This window comes from Carlito syrichta, unplaced genomic scaffold (assembly GCF_000164805.1).
Source record: "Carlito syrichta isolate Samal-C Ts95f unplaced genomic scaffold, Tarsius_syrichta-2.0.1 Scaffold301859, whole genome shotgun sequence".
NCBI classification, from domain to species: Eukaryota; Metazoa; Chordata; class Mammalia; order Primates; family Tarsiidae; genus Carlito; species Carlito syrichta.
In genome coordinates this window covers 226853-251521 of record NW_007245955.1, presented here as the reverse complement: position 1 = coordinate 251521, position 24669 = coordinate 226853, and the positions used below count along the sequence as shown (strand labels likewise).

At 39.8% G+C, this 24669-nt stretch overlaps 1 protein-coding gene across 5 annotated transcripts in view; it reads left to right on the top strand.

Annotated features, from left to right (window-relative positions):
- SIDT1 (SID1 transmembrane family member 1) overlaps positions 1-24669 on the top strand; it is a 69220-nt gene that overhangs the window by 20239 nt on the left and 24312 nt on the right. For 4 of the 5 annotated variants that reach the window (XM_021711097.1, XM_021711096.1, XM_021711095.1 and 1 more), the window contains 8 exons: positions 755-842; positions 2082-2153; positions 2558-2651; positions 10255-10298; positions 20078-20146; positions 21478-21623; positions 22382-22455; positions 23319-23385. In XM_021711097.1, coding sequence (XP_021566772.1) covers positions 755-842; positions 2082-2153; positions 2558-2651; positions 10255-10298; positions 20078-20146; positions 21478-21623; positions 22382-22455; positions 23319-23385 — 654 coding nt within the window. Of the gene's footprint in view, positions 1-735; positions 843-2081; positions 2154-2557; positions 2652-10254; positions 10299-20077; positions 20147-21477; positions 21624-22381; positions 22456-23318; positions 23386-24669 lie in introns of all 5 variants that reach the window. The other variant, XM_021711094.1, reaches the window with a different exon arrangement.

Genomic DNA, 24669 nt, shown 5'->3' with positions numbered 1-24669 from the left:
TGATCCCAGATGTTAAAAGGACAGAAAAATAACCATAGTAGGGAACTTCAGATTTTACATCATCCAGGACCTAAATTAATAAAGGATAAAGCATTTTAGTACCTGTCCTCTATGGAAGTGTTTGGCAGTAATTTGTTATTAGTCTTTTGGGCCCATGCTTCAGTCCTGGGCTATTTTCTCAGTGAGCCAACCTTGATACCAGAAGTCTGGGGATGAATTTTTGAAGAGACACAGTTGTAGAACTATAATGGACCTTAAAGATCATCTTGTCAAGCATGCTTCACTCATGGATAAGGAGATGGGCACAGAGAAAGTGAAAGATACAATGACATCTCAGGTCTCCAGATTTGAGTCCTTTGCCTTCCTGGCAATTATTTATTTGACTGTGTGAGTTTTAGGAGAGTGATTTATCATTAGATTTTGACTTAAAAACTTAAAATGTAAGCATTAATTATTAAACATAGGCTGTCGATGTATCATAGGGTGCTTATTACAGTTCTAAGCATTTCACTGGGCACAAAATAGATTGAAATCAGAATAGTGTGTCTAATTTCTTGGATGTAGCAATTATCTTAGTGTAGAATAGATTGTGGTGATGTGAAAGTTCTTTCTAAGAAGTTAGAGGGTAGGGTTGAATTTTACTTTTCTTTTCTTTCCTCTTTCTTTCTGTCCCCTGACCCCTGGGACTTTCTCTCTTCTTCTTGCTATACTTTTTTTTTACCTGCCTATCCTAAGGTTGTTATGTCTTATGCAGAAGAAGGACTTACCAGGAGAGCAGTTCTTCGTGGTGTTTGTGGTAAAGCCTGAAGATTATGCCTGCGGGGGATCTTTCATCATCCAGGGTAAGAGCCGGTGAGGACTACTTGGCTACTTAGAAAAACCTGAAGAGAATGAAAGGGAAGCCAAAGCTCATCTCTAACTCTCACTAAGTAAGGGACCATCCACAGGGACTTGGCGAGGCAGTCTGAGTGATAATTTGAGAAAAAACAAAAGGAAGAAAATAATAGAGCCAAAGGTATTGTTGATACTATGAAAAGTCACTTAATACATTTTATCTTTTCAAAGTCTTGTATTCCCTCAGATCACATAAGGTAAGTTTACTCAGTTGACTCTTTACTCAACAAACATGTACTGCAGTGAACCAATTATTTTACATAGCGGATCAAGGTTCATTTCCTAAGATCAGTTTGGTGGCCAGTAGTAATGGAGCCACTTATATTTATCATTTCCACAAGGATGTACAAGAAAAACTTAGAGTTTTCCATTCCAGTTGCTACAATTATATCTCACAAGAAATCCAAGTGTGACAACTTATCCCAATCATAAAAGGGTTGTGTGAGCTCCTAGGCATAATATAAATAGTTAGGGGTAACTGCCCACTAACTACTTTGGGAATGGAACAGGCTGTTGATTGAAACCACCTACTAATGAACTGTATGTGACCAACAGAGAGTACTTACTGCTGAGTGTAACGTGGCTCTTTGTATTTAGGTGAAATTTCTGCGAGTGTGTTCTTTAATCTCTTAGTTACATAGCTCTAGAGTTTTACCAGTATCTAATCCTCCTTGGTAAACTACAAGTCCTTTGATGACTATACAAGGAAAAAAATCTCACCGACTAGAAAAATACAAACCAAAAGAAGAGGTAACTTTCTATTTTTGCAGCTGTTTCCTTCAGATGTCTGTAGATATCTGAAGGGGAAAGGTCAACTCTTCTTCATGGGAGTAGGGAGCTGCAATCTCATTTATATCAGTTAGTGCTACCCAAATGCACCCAAGCAAAGGCCATATTGAGTGTCTTAACCAAGAAGGATGTTAGATGGTCTGAGATTGGGGGTATGGGGAACAGATTGTCCATCAATTCTTGTTAAAATAAGAATCAGCACCTAGAGTAAATTCTGGACATTTTTAGAGCAGCTGTTCAGAAGAGAAGCCAAAAATCTATATCTGATTCATTGTGTGTTGTTCTTTTCTTTTCTCTTTCTTTCTTTTTCTTTCTTTCTTATTTTCTTTCTTTCTTTCTTTCTTTCTTCCTTTCTTTCTTTCTTTCTTCCTTTCTTTTCTTCTTTCTTTTTTAACTAGGAAAGGAGAACCAGACCTGGAATCTTCAAAGAACAAAGAAGCTTCAAGTGACCATTGTTCCTTCGATTAAAAGTCAGTGTTGGCTTTAGAGTGCTGTGGAGAGAATCCTATGTCAGGAAATCTATCCTATAATTCAGTGTCAATGTCATCCTTCCTGAGTGAATCATTATAAGAAGACTAAAGTGTATTTACCTTAGAGATTGAAAAGGGAATCAGAGCATTTTGTTGACTTTTTTCCAAAAAAGTAAGGGAACTCAATTACAATGTTCTACATGAGCAGTTTCTTCCTGGCTTCTGCTGGGAACTCATCACTGTGAAGATAGCCACTTGTGGATAATGTCTGGGTGACCATAAGTAGTTTTGTTGCTTGAATGAAAATTTCTTAGGACTTAAGAATAGGTGTGATGGAGGTGGGCCCTTTAAGTTGTCCTTTTCTCCTAAGGACAACCTGACCAAAGTTGTTTCTCTCCCCTCAGAATCCGTTTATGTGAAATCCTGTGTGTTCAGTGTCTGCATCTTCCTGTCTTTCTACTTGGGATACCTGCTGGTTGTGTTTGTTCATTATGTGAGGTAGGTTAAAAGTTTCAAGAAATGTTAAATTCCTTTGCCTGTCTCTGTGTAGTGATTAGAGCACAGGTTTTAGAGCCAGACTTGACTGGCTTCAAATCTACCTCAGCTACTATGTGGCCTTGAGCAAGTTACTTCATTCTTCGTGCTTCAGTTTTCTCAACTAAATGAGATAATAATTTACCTCATTGGATAGTATCACTGAAGCATTTACATCAATACCATGCACATAGTAAGTGCTAGTAGAGTGTTGGTTATTTTCATAGTCAAGGAAACTTCAACAAAAAGGCAGAAAATACTACAAATCCCACAGAATGTAGGAAGTCGAGATTTAGAAATAACTTTAAACATTCTATCAAAAAGTAAATTTAATGCCTAAAATAAATCTTGAGGTGCGATAAACAACAGGAATAATATGGTTTGATACTATATTATCAGGTGCTTTTCTGCTGTTATAGCATTAATTTTCTAGTAAAATGTCCTTTGGGTAAGAGAGAGAGAGAGAGAGAGAGAGAGAGAGAGAGAGAGAGGATTGTGCTATAATCTGACCAAGGAAATCTCCTTTTCCAAGAGTTCGAAACCCCAACCAAGAGTCTTCCCTTGCCCCTCCCAGCAGGACTGAATCTTGAGAATTCTGATCTTTCTTGCACTGTCTGTGAAACAACAACAAAAGAATGGCAAGAGGTTTACAATAAACAAAAGATATTTCTCTTCTTGAACATGCAAAGAAAGCAAAACCAGCATAGAGTTTTGAGACTATTTGAAAAGATTAACTCCTTCTGTAGAAAGACCTTGTGCCGATCTCAATAATACAACTACATAATCTTTATGATATAGGCCTATCTCTGACTCAAAAATTAACTCCTGTGACTTTTGTGATGCTTCTGGATTGACCTACTACCTTCAAAAACAGTAGATGACTCCTGGCCAAATATGGAATAATTTGAGCACTAAAATTATTGAGAATAATCAATTATAAACCATTGGGGACAAAAATGGAAATTAGCGAGTCTGTATTGATAAAGAAAGGTAGTACCTAAACACCTGCAGATACAAATCCAGTGAACTCAAATTTGCTAAGACAGGTAGGTAGCCATTAGGGAAAGAAGCCATTAGCAAATACTAATAATAGAAGGGAGAACTCTTGCCTACAGCCAAATGCCAAGAGCTGACTGCTAAAAATGAGAAAGTGCTGGAGTTGGAAAAATAATCATTTTGTAAACACTAGAGTAAAGACTAGATCAGGCTAAGAACCATCAATGGATGCTAAATCTAGAGGTGGGAATCTGGTAAGAATCAAGATGTTTGCATGGCCTTAAAGTCTTATGAATTGCTTAGTAGTTGTAAGCAAAATAATAGTAAATATGCAGTGGAGAATCAAACACGTTGACTGGGTGATCAAAATTAGTATCACTGAGGCCAGGATGGACTTTGTATGCCTTCAGATTGACAGCCTGAGAAGGACACAATATCACTTGTGCAGCATTCCAGAAATGCATACCTTGAATCTGATCATGTAAAAAAATTAGACAACACCAAATAACAAAATGTATCATGAAAGACTACTTCTTGGCTGGGCCATGTTTCCTGGTTTTGGCCTACCTTGAGGAGGTGAATCTCTCTTCTCTCTCTCTCTCTCTAATTTGCTTTCTAAATAAACTATATTTTCTAATCTTAAAAAAATGACAACTTCTATGGAAGTCTATTAAAAATAATACCTGATCTCGACCAGGCATGGTGACTGACTTTAATCCCAGCATTTTGGGAGGCTGAGCAGGAGGACTGCTTCAGACCAGGAGTTCAAGACAAGTCTGACAAAATAGTGAGACCTCTTCTCTACAAAAAAAAGTAAAAAGTTAGTCAGGCATGGTGGCATATGCCTGTAGTTCCAGTTACTCAGGAGAGCCTTGATCATGCCACTACATTCCAGCCTGGGCAACAGATTGAGACCCCTAACTAAAAAATAAAATAAAATAAAACACTCTGATCTTAGACAAGGTCTTGTACTAGAAGAAAAATATACTAAAAGGACATTATTATCCACATGCGGTGGCTCACACCTATAATCCCAGCAATTTGAGAGGAAGAGGCAAGAGGATTGCCTGAGCCCAGCGGTTCAAGACCTGCCTAAGCAAATTGGCAAGACCTTGTCTCTACACTAAATCAAAAAATTAGTCAGGCATGATGGTGCACGTCTGTAGTTTCAGCTACTTGGAAGGCTGAAGTGGAAAGATCACCTGAGCCAAGGAGGTCGAGGCTGTGGTGGCCGTGAGCATGCCAGTGTACTCCAGCCTGGGCGACAGAGTGAGACTCCAACTCAAAAAAAAGGACATTATTGGGTCAACTGATAAAAGTGAGGTAAAGATAGTAGATTAGATAAGAACATCGTATCAATGTTAATTTTGCAGAATTTGATAGCCATATTGTGGTTATGTAAGATAATATATTTATTCTTTAGAAATATTAAGGGATAAAAGTCCATGATATATGCAACTTACTTTCAAATGATCCAGAAAAATTCATATATATAATATATATCTTGCTATATACATATATAATATAAATATGAAGAGAAAGAGAGGGAATGGTAAAGCAAATGGGGTAATATGCTAACAACAGGTGAATTTAGGCAACGGGTATATGGGTGTTCTATGTTCTGTTCTTATTCTTACAATATCCCTGTAAATTTGAAATTATTTTCAAATAAAAAGTTAAAAAAAAAAACCCCAGGCTACAGGCAAATATTATACCTGGAAAATGTATATATTAACTGATTAATAGTTCAATGGATTTATCAGATCATAGTGGTTAACATTTAATAAGTTCCCACTCTGTGCCAAGTGGTGTACTGAGCCCTCTAAGTAGATTATCTTATCTGATACTCCCACCCCAAGACGAGTGGGTGCTATCATTCTCAACATGTGACAGTTAAGGAAATTGAGGCAAGAATACACAGCCAGTAAATCAAGGAGCTAGGAATTGAACACAGGCAGCCTAGTTCCAGAGTCTTAGGTCTGATGCAGGCTGGTCGATATGGGTCTAGAGTGGTCAGGGCATGTGAGGGAAGACAGCTCTGACCAAATAGACTGGACCAAAAGCCTGGCACCCAGCAAATATCTGATTCAAAAGGGGCTCCAAAAGCTTCAACTTTGTCTTAGATGAGCTCCAATGTCATGGAAAAGAAGCTCCTCTCTTCTGCCTCTCATAGGAAAACTGTCCCTACTTCTGAATTGTTTTTAGAAGAGAGGATCATGCCTCTTTAGTTAGCTATCATATGCATAGTTAACATAAAAATACACACAAAATTAAGGTAATATAGCTGGTTATCAGTCTCCCTACAATTGTTACATAGCCAAGTGAAGCAAGCACAGTTTTTGAAAGTTGTGGCATAAGGTTCTGTTGAAACTTTTAACTTGCAGATTCTGTTGCTACAGTCAAATGCACAGCATACATTTCCTTCCAGATATAGACAAACTGGAAATAGAAATCTGAAGACATAAGAACTGAGAAAAAATGCGAATAGGAAAACTTTCCTTCATTAAAATAACAGTTTTCTATAAAACCCTCTGAAGCCAGTCCTCTCAGCATAATGCCATTTGTTTGATAAGTCCCCTATACCTTATTATAAGCACATATGAGATTTGTAATACATGCTACAAGATCGATGGAAAACATCAATATGGGGCATAGCCTCTGCCCTCAAGAAGCTGAGAATTCAAAGTGTCTTTATGTTGTATTGGTCTGAGCCTAAACACTATTTTCTTCTCATTCTCTAGTCCCAGTTTATTCAGCAAGCATTTATTAAGTCCCCTGCAAAAATGTGCTGACCTCGGACCAAGCCTTGCATTCGTGTTCTCTTATTTGTTCTTCTCAACCTACCGGACATTGAGTTCAAACTGTCCAGTCCTGAGTACTTATCCTTCCCTTTGATTCTTGTATTAGCTATCCATTGCCACAATAATGCTACATTAGGAAACACCACAAAATCTCCAGGTGCAAACAGCAATAAATATTTGTTTGCTCATAAATCTATGAGTCAGCAGGATGGTTCTGCTAATCTGGGCTGAATTCAGGGATGTCAGCTGAGTATGATCATAGAGTATGACCTGCTGGCAGATCAGCAAGGAGCTGTCTCTCAGTCTGTCATCCTCCAGCAGGCTAGTGTGGAATTATTTGTCTCCATGACAGATAGCAGAAAAGTATAAGGCCTTAAGATGTAGGGTTAGAAGTAGTAGCACATTATTACTTCTCCTTCATTCTACTGGCCAAAATAAGTCCTGAGGCAGGTCCATACTCAGGAGATGAAGATGGAGATGCCAACTTTTGATTGAAGGAACTAGATACAAGAGGAAGTGCAGCCTTAATCTAGTATAGTTCTCTGTCCTTTGGCACAATCTGGGCCCCTCATCTGGGCTCTGCTGGCTTCACAGACTCATCAGTGCTTGCTGGATGAATGAATGAGGGCTCTTTGGCAAAACCCTTCCTTTTAGTGGACAGAGCTATTTTAAGATCTCTTCTAGGTTCTAGCTTGGCATTTCCATACCATATTGCATCAAACATATTAAAAGGCACCCACATGCCTCATTAAGTAAAATGTACGTATAACTACAAGAGCGGAGTTGAGATGCAATGGACTGGTTGACTACTGTTATGTTCTGCAGGCATTTAATTAAACATGTATTCATGTTGAAAAAAAATCTAGTATCGTTCTCATTTGCTATTTTTCCCTTTTTTCACTGAATACTGCCTGCCTTATGTAGCTTTGGAGATCATTTAACTCCTCTAATGAACTGTATCCATTCCAAAACCGAGTGCAAATGTGTGTAAAGCCTGTTAATCCAAACATATAATCCAAACACATCATCTTCTGAGTCCATTTAATTACTTGCCAGTCACTATCACTAAAATGTCAAAAAGGATCTTCATCACAACCTCATTTGCCAGCTAGAACAGTCAGGCCAAATCATAACTGCTCTCTGTAATGATGTGCTTTGTTCAGCTGACAAATGTTTAGTGATCATCTCCTATGTGCCAGCTATGTCCTAGAGGTTAGAGATACAAGAGTAAACAAAACAGTCTAGATCTCTGCTTTGATAGAGCTTACACACGAGCAAATTGTCAAGGAGAGGAACACATGAGCAAATTGACAGGAGGAAAAAAAACATAGTGGTGTGAAAGAGAATGGTTGTATAGGGGAAGCTACTTTAGATTTGATTTGGTCATCAGAGAAGACCTCTCAGAACCAAGACCTGAAAAGCAAGAAGGAGCCAGTCATGTAAGGATCTGGGCAGACAGTGGCCCAGGCAGAGAACAAGAGCAAATGCCCCGAGGCAGGGGTGATTCTAGTGTGTCTAGGTACAAAAGAGGTATAAAGAGAAATTCTTCTACCATACATGCCAGGATCAGAGTATGCAATTTCTAGGGCCCCAGCTGGAAGTAAATAAGAGCTTGTACCAAAATATGAATTCTTCTGGCCCCCAATCACTCTCCCTCACTCCTCCAGCCTCATTTTGGGGAAAAAAAAGGATAATTTAAATTTTAATTTTCATTAGACCTTCACAAATGATATATCAGGTTTGTTAATAACAACTTTAGGTCAGGTATAGTGGCTCACACCTGTAATCCCAGCACTTTGGAAGGACGAGACAGAAGGATTGCTTGAGCCCAGGAGTTTGAGACCCACCTGGGCAACATAGTGAGATTACATCTCCACAAAAAATAAAAAATAAAAAAATTAGCCAGGAGTGGTGGCACATGCCTGTAGTCCTAGCTACTCAGGAAGCTGAGGCCATGAGGTTGAGGCTGTAGGGAATCATGATCATGCCACTATTTACCAACCTGGGCAACAGAGTGAATCCTGACTCAAAAAAAAAAAAAAAAAAGCTCTATTGAGATATTATTCATAGACTATAAAATTTACTCCTTTAAGTACAATTCAGTGATTTCTAGTATATTCGCATTTTCACAACCATTACCGTTATCTAATTTCAGAATATTTTCATCACCTCAGAAAGAAACCCTGGCCTGGCGTGGTGGCTCACGCCTACAGTTCATTGATTTTCAACAAACCTATCAAGACAATTCAATGAAAAAAGGAAACTCTTTTCAACAAATGGTGCTAGGACAACTAGATATCCACATAAAAAAGAGTGACATTGTACCCTACCTCACACCACCTATGAAAGTTAATACAATGTAGATTAAAAACATACGTATAGGAGTCAAAACTAAAACTCTTAAAGAAAGCATAAGTATAAATCATAAACTTGTATTAAATAATAGTTCCTTAGACACCAAAAGCACAAGTAACAGAAGAAAAAACAGATAATTGGATTTCATAAAATGACAACCTTTGTGTTTTAAAGGAAGTGAAAATATCAATCTATAAAATGGGAGAAAAATATTTGCAAGCCATATTTCTATCTAGTAAGAGTAAAGTATTCAGACTATATGAAGCATTCTTAAAACTCAGTGATAAAAAAGACAAAGGGTTTAATAATAGATATACAAGTGGCCAATACTCATATGCAATGATGCTCAACACCATTAACCATTAAGGCAATGCAAATCAAAACTACAATGAAATATCACACATACTAGGATGGCTATAATAATTTTTTAATGGAAAATAATGAGTTGTCAAGAATGTGGAGAAATTGAAACACCCACAAATTACTGGTTAAAATATGACAGCCATTTGCAATACAGCCACCATGGAAAACAGTTTAGAAAAAAAAAAGTTGTGCATAGTTATCTCATGCCCAACAATTCTACTAGGTATTCTTGATTCAGAATGCTAATATTCTTAGTATCTCACTCAGGAGAAATGAAAACATATGCTTACACAAAAACTTGCGTAAAAATGTTCATAGTACTGTTATTCATGATAGCTAAAAAGTAGAAACAGCTAAAATATTCAAGTACAAACATATAAATGAAATGTGGTATATCCATACAAAGGAATATTATTCAACCATAAAAAAGACCAAAGCACTGGTACATGCTATAGCATGTATGACTCTTGAAAACATGCTAAGTGAAAGAAGCCAGACACAGAAATTCACATATAGTATGATTCCATTTATGAGAAATGTCCAGAATAGACAAATTTATTTAGACAGAAAATATGGATTTGTGGTTGCCAGGGGTCGGGGGATTGGAGAATGGGGAGTGACTGCTACTGGGTTTGGGATTTCTGCTGGAGATGATGAAAATGTTCTGGATTTCAGTGGTAGTGGTAGTTATACAACTTAGTGAACATACTGAGACTCACTGAATTGTGAACTTTGAAGGGTGAATTTTATGATACATGAAGTGTATCTGTAGCTTGATGAGTATATGAATGATGTATATGCCAGAGAATGAAATTGCTGGGACATATGGTAACTCCATCTTTAACTTTTTGAGGAACCGTCAAACTATTTTCAAAGTGATGACACCATTTTACCTTCCCACCAGCAATGTATTGGGGTTCCAATTTCTCCATATCCAGAGACCCATTTTTAAGAGACCCTGGCAGACAAATTTGCAGCATACTCTACAGAGAACAATGTAAAATGCTGAGGTTTTCGCTGTCTTAGGAGCATGTATATGTGCTTGTTTGCAGGTTTCAGAGAAAATCCATTGATGGAAGCTTTGGTTCCAATGATGGTAAGAACAATCCCTGGTTTTAATTCAAAATGATGTCAATTTCACATATGAATTCTAATGAGGAAAAAAGGGCCAGGTATGGTGGTTCACACCTGTAGTCCTAGCACTTTGGGAGGCCAACAAGGGAGGATTGCTTGAGCCCAGGAGTTCAGGACCAATCCAGGCAGCATGGCAAGACCTTGTCTTTACAAAAAAATTTTTTTGAAAAATTAGCTGGGCTTGGTGGCACACACCTGTAGTCCCAGCTACCCGAGAGACTGAGGCAGAAGGATTGCTTGAGCCCAGGAGTTGAAGGCTGCGGTGAATTGTGATTGTGCCACTGCACTCCAGCCTTGGGCGACAGAGTGACGCCTCAACTCAAAAAACAAACAAACAAAATGATGTCAAGTAGTGTGGCAACATCCCATTTGGTGTTTCTTTTTTCACTTTGCCTTTTGCAATGTACAAACCCTCCTTTGATTCCTATCCCACAGAGTCTTTCTAATCTGCAGTCTTTCTATGGAAAGCAGAGCAAGAGCTTACATCAAAAACTTTTTCTTGGAGTGTCCCTTGTAATTATATACACACCACTAGTCAGGTGTTCATCTTTTTTAAAAAGTTTAATCTTTTCTAGAATGTAGTTGTTCATACCTGTCTTATCCCAAAGCTGATTTGTGAACAACAGCAAGAATGTATTGTGTCAAGTTTATTTTTCCCAAACTGAGATCAAGGCTTAAGTATCTAGAAAACAGAAATATTTGAGACTAGGAAGTATAATAAAGAGTATAAAAATTTGGGGGAATTCAGAGTAATTATACATCCACCCATTGTGATATGCCCCTTCCTCCACTCTGAGAGATTGAACAAAGAAATTCAGTCGCCTAATCTTTAAAACAAAACTTAAAAATGTAAATGTCCTCATTTTTGAAAAGCCTAAATTAGCGTAAGTTACTCAGTGCTTATAAGCTATTTGGCATACAGTAAGAATTTGGAAAAGAAATGAAGTAGGACTTGATTTTTAAGTCACTCGTAGCAGATGTTTAGTTCTGTGTTTTCCACACTTAAATGAGTCCACAGAATCTTAGAAAGACACAAACTACCCCACCCCCACCCAGCAGGAACATTTCTCCCTTTGCTGGAGAGTTTACTTCTTCCTCTTTTTTTTTTTTTTTTTTTTAACATTTGTCTTCCTTAATGTCAGCATGTCTATTTTTCCAGCCACCCAGGCACTTTGTTTTAATAAACATTCGGCTGCCAATATAAAAGACTGTAAAAGAACACCTGCTCTTGTGGCTTTAAAATGCGAAGTACTACTTTCCATTTTAGTCGTAAAATTTTTAAATAAATTTGTCTTCTTTCTAGATCTCATCTTTTTTCCTACAGTGCTCACAGGTTTTGCTTTTATTTTAGTCCTAGTTGAACTTAGACCTAAATTCAATTGGTTGGATCCCACGAGTACCCTCTGAATGGATGATCTATTATTTTTTATTGTATGAGCAAAGTCATTTTAGTATTGTAATAATAATTAAAGGAATTCCATATCTAGAAAGGTCTCTTGAACACTGAAGTATGAGTGAACAGAACTGGAGATTGAGCCAGATCATTGTCCAGGGTCAGGAATGCTCTAAAAACTACCTAAAAGCTACAGGATCCTTCAGACAGCAGGCAAGTGAGTGACCAAAGAGAGTTAAGATGTATCAGTAGGATTCATATGGCTGCAAGTAACTGCAACAACAACAACAATAACAACAGCAATCTCAAACATGCTTAATCAATAAAGAGGTGCCTATCCCTGAAAGTTGAGCAGAAGGATGAACTTTGGGACTGATGACATCCAGTAGCTCTGGCCCACTTCCCTGAAATTCCCTTAGCTCTGATTTACCACCAGGTCTGGAAGTGAGTTGGGTCAAAGCTCACACCCTCACCTGACAGCATCAGAGGGAAGGAACCTCTCCTCATGTTCCACTGGCCTAGAGTGGATCATATACTTATTGTTAAACCAGTCACTGCAAAGGAAGAGATGGACCTGCACAGGAAACAAATGTACTTTTAGTGTCAACGTTATTGAATTGCAGGTCAGATAATTCTTTGGTTTTAGAGGCTATTCTGTACATTATTGGATGTTTAACAGCATCCTTCCTTTCTGGGCACGAGGTTCCAGTAGTACACTCTCTCCTGTCGTAGCTAAAAATGCCTCCAGACATTGCCAAATGTCTTCGTAGGGGCAAAACTGTCTCCCCTCCTTTCTTTGCTTGAGAACCACTGATTGAAACACATCAGCTGCCAGGTACAATTGAGGACACCTGAGCAAGATGCCAGCTTGGTTAGGAAGCAGGGAATAAAAACGTTCATCACAAAGGGCTTTAAAACAGGAAGAAAATAAGCAATCTTTGTAATGCAGAGAGACCACACCACCTCCAATTTCACATGACCACTAGTGAGCCAAGACTTGGATGCTTAAAACAAGAGTAGGAGAAGACAAGCTCTGCCCAAGGAAAGAACCGGTTAGTGACTTTTTTAGACTTATCGAACAGAACACTGAGGAACCAGCTGGGAGCAAGAAACAGAGGCAAGTAAAAACCATATCTGAAAGCTAATGTGAGACATTTAGGGGATGAGTCTTTGGAGTGGAGGAAGGATTCAGAAATTTCTTCCTCTCCTAAGGCCAGGATCTATATGACCGTGGAGGGCAGGAAGCTCCATGAGGCTCAGAGCTACAGGAAATGCCCTGGGTGTTGTCTCCAGAGAAAATACTAGAAGCCCCACCTCTGAAAGGAGGTGGGGCACTTGATTTGACTTGATGTCTGCCTACATCACTGTGGCACTAGATATCTAAGAAACTTGGCCTAATGCTTTCACCTTGGGTATGATTGAGGTGGAGGAAATGGAACCAGGTCCTTATAAATTGCCAAATTTCCAGCAGCTCTGTTTGAGTTTGGTAATGATAGGAAAGACTGCATTCAGAAAACCTGCAGGCATTTGTTTGTTTTTTGTTTTGTTTTACATGCCTGCAGTTATTTAATTAAACTGTATTTTCAAAATACAGACATTGCTATATGTCTTCTTAGGGGCAAAACTGTCTCCCCTCCTTTCCTTGCTGGAGAACCACTGATTGAAACACATCAGCTGCCAGGTACAAGTGAGGACACCTGAGCAAGATGCCAGCTTGGTTAGGAAGTAGAGAATAAAAACATTCACCACAAAGGGCTTTAAAACAGGAAGAAAATAAGCAATCTTTGTAATGTAATTTGTTCCAACAACACTAAAAAGCAAAAGGATTTTCTTTCATACTTCTTGGGATGAAGAAAGAGATAAGACCCTGGATGAGGTGGAGACAGTATTGGTAAAGATCTGCTCCAGATACCTTGAAGGGACTTTTTTCCTGTGGTATGAATGACTGGACAATACATTCTGTAATCATCACTTAATACCAAAGACAGGGACCTTCGTGAGAATCTGAGGAATACTAAGAAAGTCTCTACACTCTAAAAACCTTTCCTCCACTGACTCTGTCAGCAGAGAAACCCCACATCATTGTTAAGAAGCCTCTACAGAAATTTGGTGACCAACTGAGAAGACGAATGAAGCCTCTCCCTTAAGCCTCTGGGATCGCATGAGCTGCCACCATGAGCTTAGGTTGACCGTAGATGGAGATTTCTTTCTCAAGTGAGGGAGTTTAACAAGCCTGAGAAGGTTGTAGATTTAAGAACCAAATGGCCAACCCAATCCTTTTCTTGATAGAGCCATTACTGAATCAGCTTCTTGGCAAAAAGCAGGGGCTGGTGGAGATAAGACAAGGAGAGTGTTGAGTTTGGAGGACTCAAGGACCACAGGCCAATCTGTGGCAAGGGTCTTGAATTCTAGTCCTGGCTCTCTATACTTCTTCCAAATTTCTTTGACCTTCCTTGCCCTTTTTTTTCCTCCTAGAGGTACATCCCTCTGTAAAGATTAATGGTTTTCTCCATTTTCTCAACTTCTGAAACAAAACATGAGGCTAATTGGGGTAGATAGCCAATTGGTATAAAAATGAAATTTCGTAGCAGCTAATTCATATCATTTCTGACTCCCTCATCAGCTTCCAGCCTCCTGAGGCTTCAGAGACAGAAGAGAGCAGAGCAACTATAAATATAAGTCCCTGAAAGACCCAAACATGCTCAAAATGAAATGAAAATTTTCACTTCACATAAGGCATTTGACATATAAAGCAAGCATGAAGGCATATCCTGTCCTATGTGAGTGAAGTTGACAGATGCAAGCGACTCATGCTCAGAGAAAAACATACCAAAACAAGTTTCCTCATTAAGATGAGATCATTCACAATCTCACATGTCTGCTATTCCCAGCCAGAACATCTCAGCCTGTCCTATAAATGGATATTTTGTGTTTAATTCTGCTTTCTCAATACTATACAGTTAAAAATAGATATGGCCTTGCCTTCCAAGATCATACTTGAAGTTTGGAAGGAAATGCTTCGGTTTTTGCATTCTTTACAAGGCCTTAGACATAAGCACAACTAAAAGAATACCTTTGTCCCCTGTTGGCCAATCTCATAGTTAAATTGTGCATATAAAAGTCTGCAGAGCCAGGTGTGGTACTCATGCCTAAAATCCCAGCACTTTGGGAGGCCGAAGTGGGAAGAATGCTTGAGCTCAGGACTTCAAGACCAGCCTGGGCAGCACAGCGAGACTTCGCCTCTACAAAAAAAATTTTTCAAACATTAGCCAGGCATGGTGGCATGCACCTGTAGTCCCAGCTACTTGGGAGGCTGAGGCAAAAGGATTGTCTAAGCCCAAGAGGTTGAGGCTGTGGTAAGCCATGATCATGCCACTGCACTCCTGCCTGTGTGACAGAGTGAGACTCCAACTTAAAAAAAGAAAAAAAAGCCCACAGAGTTAGAATATTTTTGTGTACTGGCCCTTGTACTACATATGAAAATCTTAGTCTCTTGTCCACCACATACCCACAGTGCTGCAGTTGCCTCACAATGAATCCGGCCAACAACTACACCAAAGCCAGGTCATGCTCAGTTATGAAAACAGATATCAGTGATTCGTCCAAGTTTGAGCAGACCCACACAGCTGGCTTTTTCTTTTTCATGAATTTGTCACCTAACAAAACAGTGATTGTTTTGTTTGTTCGTTTACTTTGATTTTAGTTTTTGTTTCTCTTTTTTTTTCTGTGTCAGAGTCTCACTTAGTCACCCAGGCTGGAGTGCAGTGGCACGCTAATGGCTACTGCAGCCTCGACAGTTGGGTTCAGGTGATCCTTCCACCTCAACCTCCTGAGTAGCCGAGACTACAGGCACACACCACCACGCCCAGCTAATTTTTTGATTTATGATGGAGACCAAGTTGCCCAGGTTAGTCTTAAACCCCTGGGTTTATTGCTCAGGCAATCCTCTCTCCTCTGCCTCCCAAAATGCTGGGATTATAGGTGTGAACCACCATTTCTGGCCCTAGTTGTTTTTTTTTTGTTGTTGTTGTTGTTGTTTTGTTTTGTTTTGAGTTGGAGTCTCACTCTGTCACCCAGGCTGGAGTACGGTGGCATGCTCACGGCCACCCTAGTGTCAAACTGCTGGGTTCAGGCAGTCCTTCCACCTTAGCCTTTCAAATAGCTGGAACTACAGGCACCCACTACCATACCTGACTAATTTTAAATTTATTATAGAGATGAGGTCTCGCCAAGTTGCCTGGGCTGGTCTTGAACCCATGGGCTCAGGCAATTCTTTCACCTCTGCCTCCCAAAATGCTGGGATTACAGGCTTGAGCCACCATGTCCAGTCTATTTTTGTTTTTAATTACACACACACTGGCTTCCATGAATCATTTCAATCCTTTGCCACAATGGAACTCAAGCATTTTTCTACACACACGTCTACTTCTCATATCAGAGTGCTTTCAGGAACACCAAGATGGCAAAAATTTTAAAGTTTTATGAACTTTTTCATTTGCTATTTGCTATTTGCATGTTTGATAATTTTTTAAATCACTTTTTGAACAAGAGACATAGGTTATGGTTAAAAATATGGAACTTTGACTGGGCGCGGCGGTTCTTGCCTGTAATTCCAGCACTTTGAGTGTCCAAGGCAGGAGAAATGCTTGAGCCCAGGAGTTTGAGATCAGCCTAGGCAACATAGTGAGACCTCAACTCTACAAAAAATTAAAAAATCAATTGGGTGTAGTGGTGTGCACCAGTAGTTTTGGCTATTCAAGAGACTTAGGTGAAAGAATTGCCTGAGCCCAGGAGGTCGAGGTTGTGGTGAGCCATGACAGTGTCACTGCACTCCAGCCTGGGCAACAGAGTGACCAACTGGAAAGAAAGATAGAAAGGGAGAAAGAGAGAGGAAGGGAAGGAGGGAGGGAGGGGGGTTAAGCTTGAAAAGAAAAGAATGTGAAAGATACTGAGAGAAATGTAAAAGACCACAAAATCACCCAGGAACAAGACCAGTGGAAGGGTTACCACAATACTCTCTGCAATGAACTAAACAGAAAGAAGATGCAGCATGACCCTACCCCAGCAGGGAGTCATTGGCAAGCAGTAGCAGCTGATCCGAAAAGCGAATGTGCTTACTTTTAAAAATATGAGTTTATTTGCCAGACGCAGTGGCTCACACCTGTAATCCCAGCATGTTGGGAGGCAGAGGTGAAAGGATTGCCTGATCCCACAGGTTCAAGACCAGCCTAGGCAACATGGTGAGACCTCATCTCTACAATACATTAAAAAATTAGCGGTACGTGGTGGCGCATGTCTGTAGTTCCAGCTGCTTGGAAGACTGAGGCAGAAGGATTACCTGAGCCCAGCAGGTCGAGGTTGTAGTGGCCGTGAGCGTGCCACTGCACTCTAACCTGGGCAACAGAGTGAGACTCCAACTCCAAAAAAAAAATGAGTTTATTAAAGTCGAGATGCAAATGAGTGTTGACCTTCTTGTCTCTTCTGAAAGATATTCTTGAACCTACATGAAAGAAGCACATTTGCTGCCAGTTATTCATATCTTGAAGGAAAATGTCCTTGCCTTTTTGTTTTCAATTAAGAAGCTACATTTAGTGGTATATATGCGTAACGGAATACTATTCAGTCTTTAAAAATGAGATACTGTCATTAGCAACATGTCCTTCATGGATGAACCTGGAAAACATTATACTAAGTGAAATACACCAGATACAGAAAGAGAAATACTACATGATCTTACTTACTTATATGTGGAATCTTGAAAAAAAGTCGATGGCGCAGCACCATGGCTACACCTGTAATCCAGCACTTTGGGAGGCCAAGGCAGGAGGATTCCTTGAACCCAGGAGTTCGAGACTAGCCTGAATTACATAGTGAAACCTCATCTCTACAAAAAATTTAAAACATTAGTCAGATGTGGCAGCGCATACCTGTAGTCCCAGCTACTCAGGAGGCTGAGGTGAAGGATTGCCTGAGCCCGGATGTTGAGGCTGCTGTGGACTGATTGTACTATTGTGTTTGCACCTTGGTGACAGAGTAAGACACCAACTTGGAAAAAAAAAAAATCAAATACAACAAACAGGAAGTAGAACAGTGAATACTGGGGGAAAGGAGCTGGAGAAAAGAAGGAGGTATAGGTCAAAGGATACAAGCTCGCAGCTATCTGTGGTAAATAATCTAGAAATCTAGTGTCCAGTAGGAGGGCTATAACTAATAACATTGTATTCTAACTTGAAAATCTACTCTACTTGAGAGTAGATTTTAGGTGCTCTTACAGCAACAAAGAAGAGGTAACTGTGGCTGGTGATGGATATGTTTATTTGCTTAGCGGTAGCAATCGTTTCACTATGTGCACATACATAAAAACATCATGCTGGGTAGGCATGTGGCTCATGCCTGTAATCCCAGCACTTTGGGAAGCCAAGATGGGAGGATTGCTTGATCCCAGGAGTTAGAGACCAACCTGGGCAACAAAGAGAGACTGCATCCCTACAAAAAAAAATAAAAAATAAAAAAATTAGCCAGGTGCAGTCCTATAATTCCAGCTACTTGGAAGGCTGAGGTGGGAGGATCATTTGAGCCCAGATGACTGAGGCTGTGGTGAGCCATGATCATGTCATTGCACTCCAGCCTGGGCGACAGAGTGAGACCCCAACCAGCGACAGCCTTGCCTGCTGAGAATGCTGCATTAGCCAAAAGGCTTGCTGTCCAGCTGAGCTACCAAAGAGAAAGGAAATCAAATCTCCAAAGCCATGACGTTAGCCTCTCATTGCCTGGCTGAATGTTTTGAGCTTAGGTTTTAGTTTTTCTTCTTCATGGAGGAAAATAATGGACACACAAAGAGTAAAAAAATAAACAAAATATGATAAAACCTACCAAGTTGGCTTGCAATACTGAGTCTTTTCACCACCCACCAATGGAAATGAAATCTGAGAGGTAGATGAGGAAGGAGAGCTGACTGTGACAACCTAGGAACTGCTTGACATTTTGGTTCTCTCACGGGTTATGCACTGTCGCTTTCATGTAAATTATTTACTTGAACTTTATTTTCAATGAAGGAACAGAAATATATGTATAGCGAGGCTATTTTAGAATATTCTCAGTTATGTTCTTTGACTGAAAATGTTTTCCTGCACTAGTACAAGAGACTGACAAGTTAACTCACAGACTTTTTTGTTTGGCATGTGATACGAGCAATCTCACTTCTCAGAAAGAGGATGTTATTGAAATTCCCACCAGCCTGACAACATACCAGATCCTTAGCAAAGCTTGGAAGGCACTGAAGACATGTCTTCATGCATTTCCTTAGATGAGTGTTACCCCTGGAGATATGGGGACACTAAATCAGAGTCAGAGACACTGCCTAGATGCTGCGAGTTTGTGGTTTCTGCTCTCTTTGTTCAGTTCAGCTTAATTCTCAGAAATGGATAAACTCAAGGGACAGCATCTTGCCTAATAATCAGTAAAAAGGCTGGGAGTTATTTTTATCTGATGCTTGTGATGGAGTGGCTTCAGAGACACTCCCAGATTTGCAGGACTGTGTGCTCACTCTCCAATGAAGGAATACTTCATTGGAAAAGTTGGAGGAACATTATCTTAGAGTCTGTTTGTCTCTCACTGCCAACAATTGGCAACAGATACACCTGTTCTACCTCCCAACTATCCATCAAAATAAACCATCTTCCTCTATATCCTTAGTTCATTTTATCATCATTTATTGCTCCAATGAGTGCACTAACATTCTTCCTATCTGGGCTTCCTGCCTATAGTTAGAGTACTGCTAAATGTTATAATAAATTAACCTCCAAATTACAGTGGTTTCTTAATAGGAGTTTATTTCTGGTGTTTTTGTGCAATGGTGGCTTCCCTCCAGTAGTTCCAGACTCTGTTCTTGTAAAGAGAAAACCGTCAGGCAGAAATCAGCTATTTTTTTAAAGGGCCAAATAGTAAATGGGTCACACAGTCTCTGTCACAATTACCCAGCTGTGCCATTATAACAGTAGCCATAGAACTCCCCAAATTAGTGTGGTGATATCTCAATAGACGTCTATATTTGAATAGTGAAATTTGAATTTCATATAATTTTTTTCCTGTCGTAAAATAATATTCTTCTTTTGCTTTTTGTCTCCAACCATTAAAAAATTTAAAACCATTCTTAGTTCAAGGACCTTACAAAAACAAGTGGCAGGCTAGATTTAACACTGGGGTCTAGTTTGATGACTCCTGTATTCGAGTAAAAAGAAAATCAAATTTAAAAATATTGTGGCCTGATGATTCAAGCTACTGAGAGTTGTGTTGTTTTGTTTTAGCAACTGGACATAAAGCATCAACTTCTTTGCTTTCTTCAACAGACTCTGGAAATGTGGTGTCACATCCCATTACTGCCAGCACACCAGAAGGGAGCAATTATGGGACAATAGGTATTTCCTACAATGGGTCTGTTCGTGGAAGTTTTTCCTAATTCTCCAGATAACAGGATACAAATGGCCCTCCAGCCATTAATAACCATGAGCATAGGCAAAGAAGTCATTCTATGAGATTGTCTTTTATTTATAAGATGAATTTGTTGGAGAATCTAGACATTTCCTTCCAGCTTTGGCTTTCTCCAGTTCTATCATTCTGTTTCTTGAACCTGCTAGCCGCCCTCAAACAGAATTCCCTGCAGTGGTTGCCAACGATACTAGGGCCCTCTGGGGACTTTTTCCTACCAAGCCTGGGGTTTAAAGCATGCAAGATGCATCACAGGGACCCTGACGTCAGTTGACCAGTTGTTTCATTCTCAGGTTTCAGTGGAGGAAAGGCAATCAGAAGACTAAAGCAGTGCTGCAGGTGAACACGGCTGTAGCCTAATACTCCTTCATTTTGGCTAACTTCATAATTGAACCTGCTCACTGCCACTCAGTCATTCCCCTGGTGTTCCTAAGTGGCCCAAAAGAAACAGAATCCCTATCTTGTTAGGGTAGAAGTGCATTGAGCTGCCTGGCCCTTCCATGCTGCTTGTGGACCCATGAAGGTGCATCTTAAAATGTCAGTGGAGAGGAACTGGGAATCCTGTATTTCCGCCCAATTATTCCATAACTTGGAGAAGCATGTGGGCTCAGTGCAGGCTACTTATATTTAGTTCTGTAAGAACAGGATTTTTAAAAACCATCTGAACAGAAGAAATAAAGCGGAAGGTAAGATCAGCTCATGTGTTCATCAAGCTGCACAAATCCCCATCTGCTCTGGGAAACATTCATGGGAACAGAAGGATTCTTCTTCCTGAGAATGTTGTTTTCATTATATAATCATAGATACAGCATGTGGGGGACTTCTGTGTACAAATACTTTATCCATAGGAAATGTATAGCTGCTGGATATGTGTGTGCTTCACATATATGTGATAGATGCTATACATAACTATGTGCATGTGTATGTTTACATATTTATGTTCATATTTTACAATATGAAACATGGGATGTAAGCACAATGTTATTTTTGTATCTAAATAGTTAACAGAGCAGATGCCCTTATATTTTAATATGTATTCAGCCCTGGAGACAGACAAGTTAAATATAAAAATAGGAGAGGAACAAAAATAAAAGTCTGCTGAGAAGGAATGAGGGAAAAGAACGTGTCTTGTGGGTGAGGAGTTTGTTTTGACCAATACAATGTTTTCTAGAGTGAGTCTGCACTGTGCTTTTTGCAGAGAGGAGTGGGCTCCATAGGCTCTGCTTGGCGTTTGAAGGCAAATGGGTTTTCTCTGTTTCAGATGAGTCAAGCTCCAGTCCTGGAAGGCAGATGTCCCCCTCGGATGGTGGACAGCCATGCCAGTCAGACACAGACAGCTCCGTGGAGGAGAGTGACTTTGACACTATGTCAGACATTGAGAGTGACAAAAACATCATCCGGACCAAGGTACCTACCTCTGCCTCACCATACTCTTTGAGCTAACTTGGCAGCAGAATCAACTTCAGCAACACCTTAGTTTCCTTTATTTTTTCTTTCCTTCAAGGGAAGTCACATTTCCCAAAAGGCTTAAATCAAGCATAATTACAGACTAAAAGCAATACTCTGTTAATTAGCAATTTTTTCTTGAGGAAGGAAATTAGAGCATTAAAGAGAACAGATACTCTCAAGGTCTGAAGTGGCTGGCTGTGGACAATAAAGGATGAAGAGATCCAACCAGGTGGAAGAGACATTTGTTTAAGGGGCATACCTGGAAAAGCTCCCTGGTTCTGGACATATCATCCTTCAGGAGGAAATCTCATTTCTTTCTGGCATTCATTTATTATATTGTGTTGTTTCCAGTAAAAGATATGAAGGTGAAACGCACAGTTTCAACTCTACGTAATTCAAAAACCACACAGTGGACAGTTCTGAAAGCTGGGAAATCAATTCTTGAGATATAAGAAGCACTCAAAACTCTCAGTAGGTTATCCACATCAGCCACACCTTAACAGCCCAAGGAAAATACTAGGATCTTTATGAAGACATCATGGGAAAAGCAAAATTAAAAAGAAAAATACTGAATAACTTTATTCAAGTAAATTTAATACATTTGAATAATTTTATTTTTGAATAATTTTAATTGAAATATGTAAAGCTCTCCTTTGTGTCTTATGCGTGATAAACCAAAGTACAGCTTTGTATTCTCTTTTTATTTGGTACCTCAGATGTTCCTTTACCTGTCAGATCTGTCCAGGAAGGACCGGAGAATTATCAGCAAAAAATATAAGATTTACTTTTGGTAAGTAGACTAGCAGTAGGATCATAGTTCCCTTAGGTAAACATAGTTTCCTTTGTAAGAGCCACAACCACTTAGTGTTTAGTGTAGCACAGGCATAGGTGATGATGCCATAGACCAATGACAAATAGACCTGCAGCAATGACACACATGGATGCAGCCTTCTCCCAGCCAAGAGACTGAGCTGCCTGGCAAAGACCCCTTCCTCCCCTCAGAAACTCCCAAGCTGATGGTTGTCCTCTTGTGACAGCTCCACCCATTCTTTTCTCTGGAAGGATGTCCTTTTATTTGGATACAGATATTAGAGGGAAACAAGGGTCACTTGGAGTTTCATGGTGGGACCATTAGTTTGGAACTGAAGTATCTAAGAGATACCACACACCCTTGATGGGATGCACCACCCATTACTTGCACTCTGATGTTTAACAACATCCTAAAGAGATTAGGCCCGCATAAATGGTTTGGTTAAACCAGAAGCAGACATTAGTTAAAAAGTTTTTACCAATGGTTGTATGAAAAGAAAGAAAAGAAAATCCTATTGTTTGTTGGGTGCCAATCATTAACCTTTTAAAATATATCATTTCATTGTGTATTTTCAGTGTTCTCCTCTGAAAACGAACTCATAGTAGCCAAGGGGAGTTTTTCTTTACTTCTTTGCCTCCTCTTTAGATGAGGTATTGTGTACCAAATGTCCAAATGCAGGAAAGAGGGAGAGGGAAACTGAATAGACAGAAACCACATAATCAGCTTCTGATCACTCGTGTAGTTGACTGTGGATTTCTGGGGTGGAAATATTTTAAAATATTGAGCAAAGATTCCATTGTTAATTTGGAAATAATGATTTCTGGTTCTTTCTGCCTGCATAGGAACATCATCACCATTGCTGTGTTTTACGCACTGCCTGTGATCCAACTGGTCATCACCTATCAGAGAGTAAGTGCTTCCCCCAACCCCAGAATCCCAGCTCTCAACCTGCAAGGAAAGTCTTCACTGTGACTTGCAGAGAGAGATGCAACTTGGGATCTGTTCAAGAATTAGTTTTCCTGCAGCCATAAAAAAGAATGAAATCACGTTCTTTGCAGCAACATGGATGGAGCTGGAGGCCATTATCCTAAGTGAACTAGCTTGGAAACGGGACTCCAAACACCTCATGTTCTCACTTATAAGTGGGTGCTAAACAATAGGTACTCATAGGCATAATGATGGAAATAATAGACACTGGGGACACTGGAAGGGGGCAGGTTGGTTGAAGGGGTTGAGGGTTTAAAGATTATCTATTGAGTACAATGTTCACAACTTGGGGAACAGGGACAGAAGCCCAGTCCCCACCAGTACACAATATACCCAACTAACAAGCATGCGCCTGTATCCCTGAATCCAAAATAAAATAAAATAAAAAATTAACTTCCCAATGGGAGTTCTAATTCAACTTCATTCACCGTTGCTTCATCTTTAGCTGACCTTTCAATCTGGTTCTCAACTGTTTAATCACAAAGGAATCTAGGACCTCTTGTGTTATTTTGCCTACAAACCTAAAATTATCACCTTGCACTCATTCATAATGTTTAGGAACTGCATCTTTTCTTTACCAGGCTGAGCTTCCTGATCATCATGGGATAATGAGTAGAATAAAGTTCCAGATCAAAACAAAGAAACCCAATATCTAATCTAACCTGTGCCTTCTCACGGGGGGTAAATACAAAATTAAAAACAGTTTTATGAAACTAAAAAATATTAAAGTAAAAAGAAAAGGCTGAGGCAGATGGATTGCTTGAGTCCAGGAGTTTGAGACCAGTCTGGGAAACATAACAAGACTGCATCTCTACAATTAAAAAAAAAAAAATAGGTACTCATGGGCCTAATGATGGAAATAATAGACACTGGGGACACCGGAAGGGGGGAGGTTGGTTGGAGGGGGTGAGGATTTAAATATTATCTATTGAGTACAGTATTCACAACTTGGGGAACAGGGACAGAAGCCCAGTCCCCACCAGTACGCAATATACCCAACTAACAAACGTGCACCTGTATCCCTGAATCCAAAATCGGTGGCACATGTCTGTAGTCTCAGCTACTTGGAAGGCTGAGGTGGAAGGATCACCGGAGCCCAGGATGTCCTGGCTGTGGTGAGCTGTGATTGTGCCACTGCATTCCAACCTGGGCCACAGAATGAGACCCTGCCCCCCCAAAGAAGACAAAGGTGAAGGCAAAGAAGAA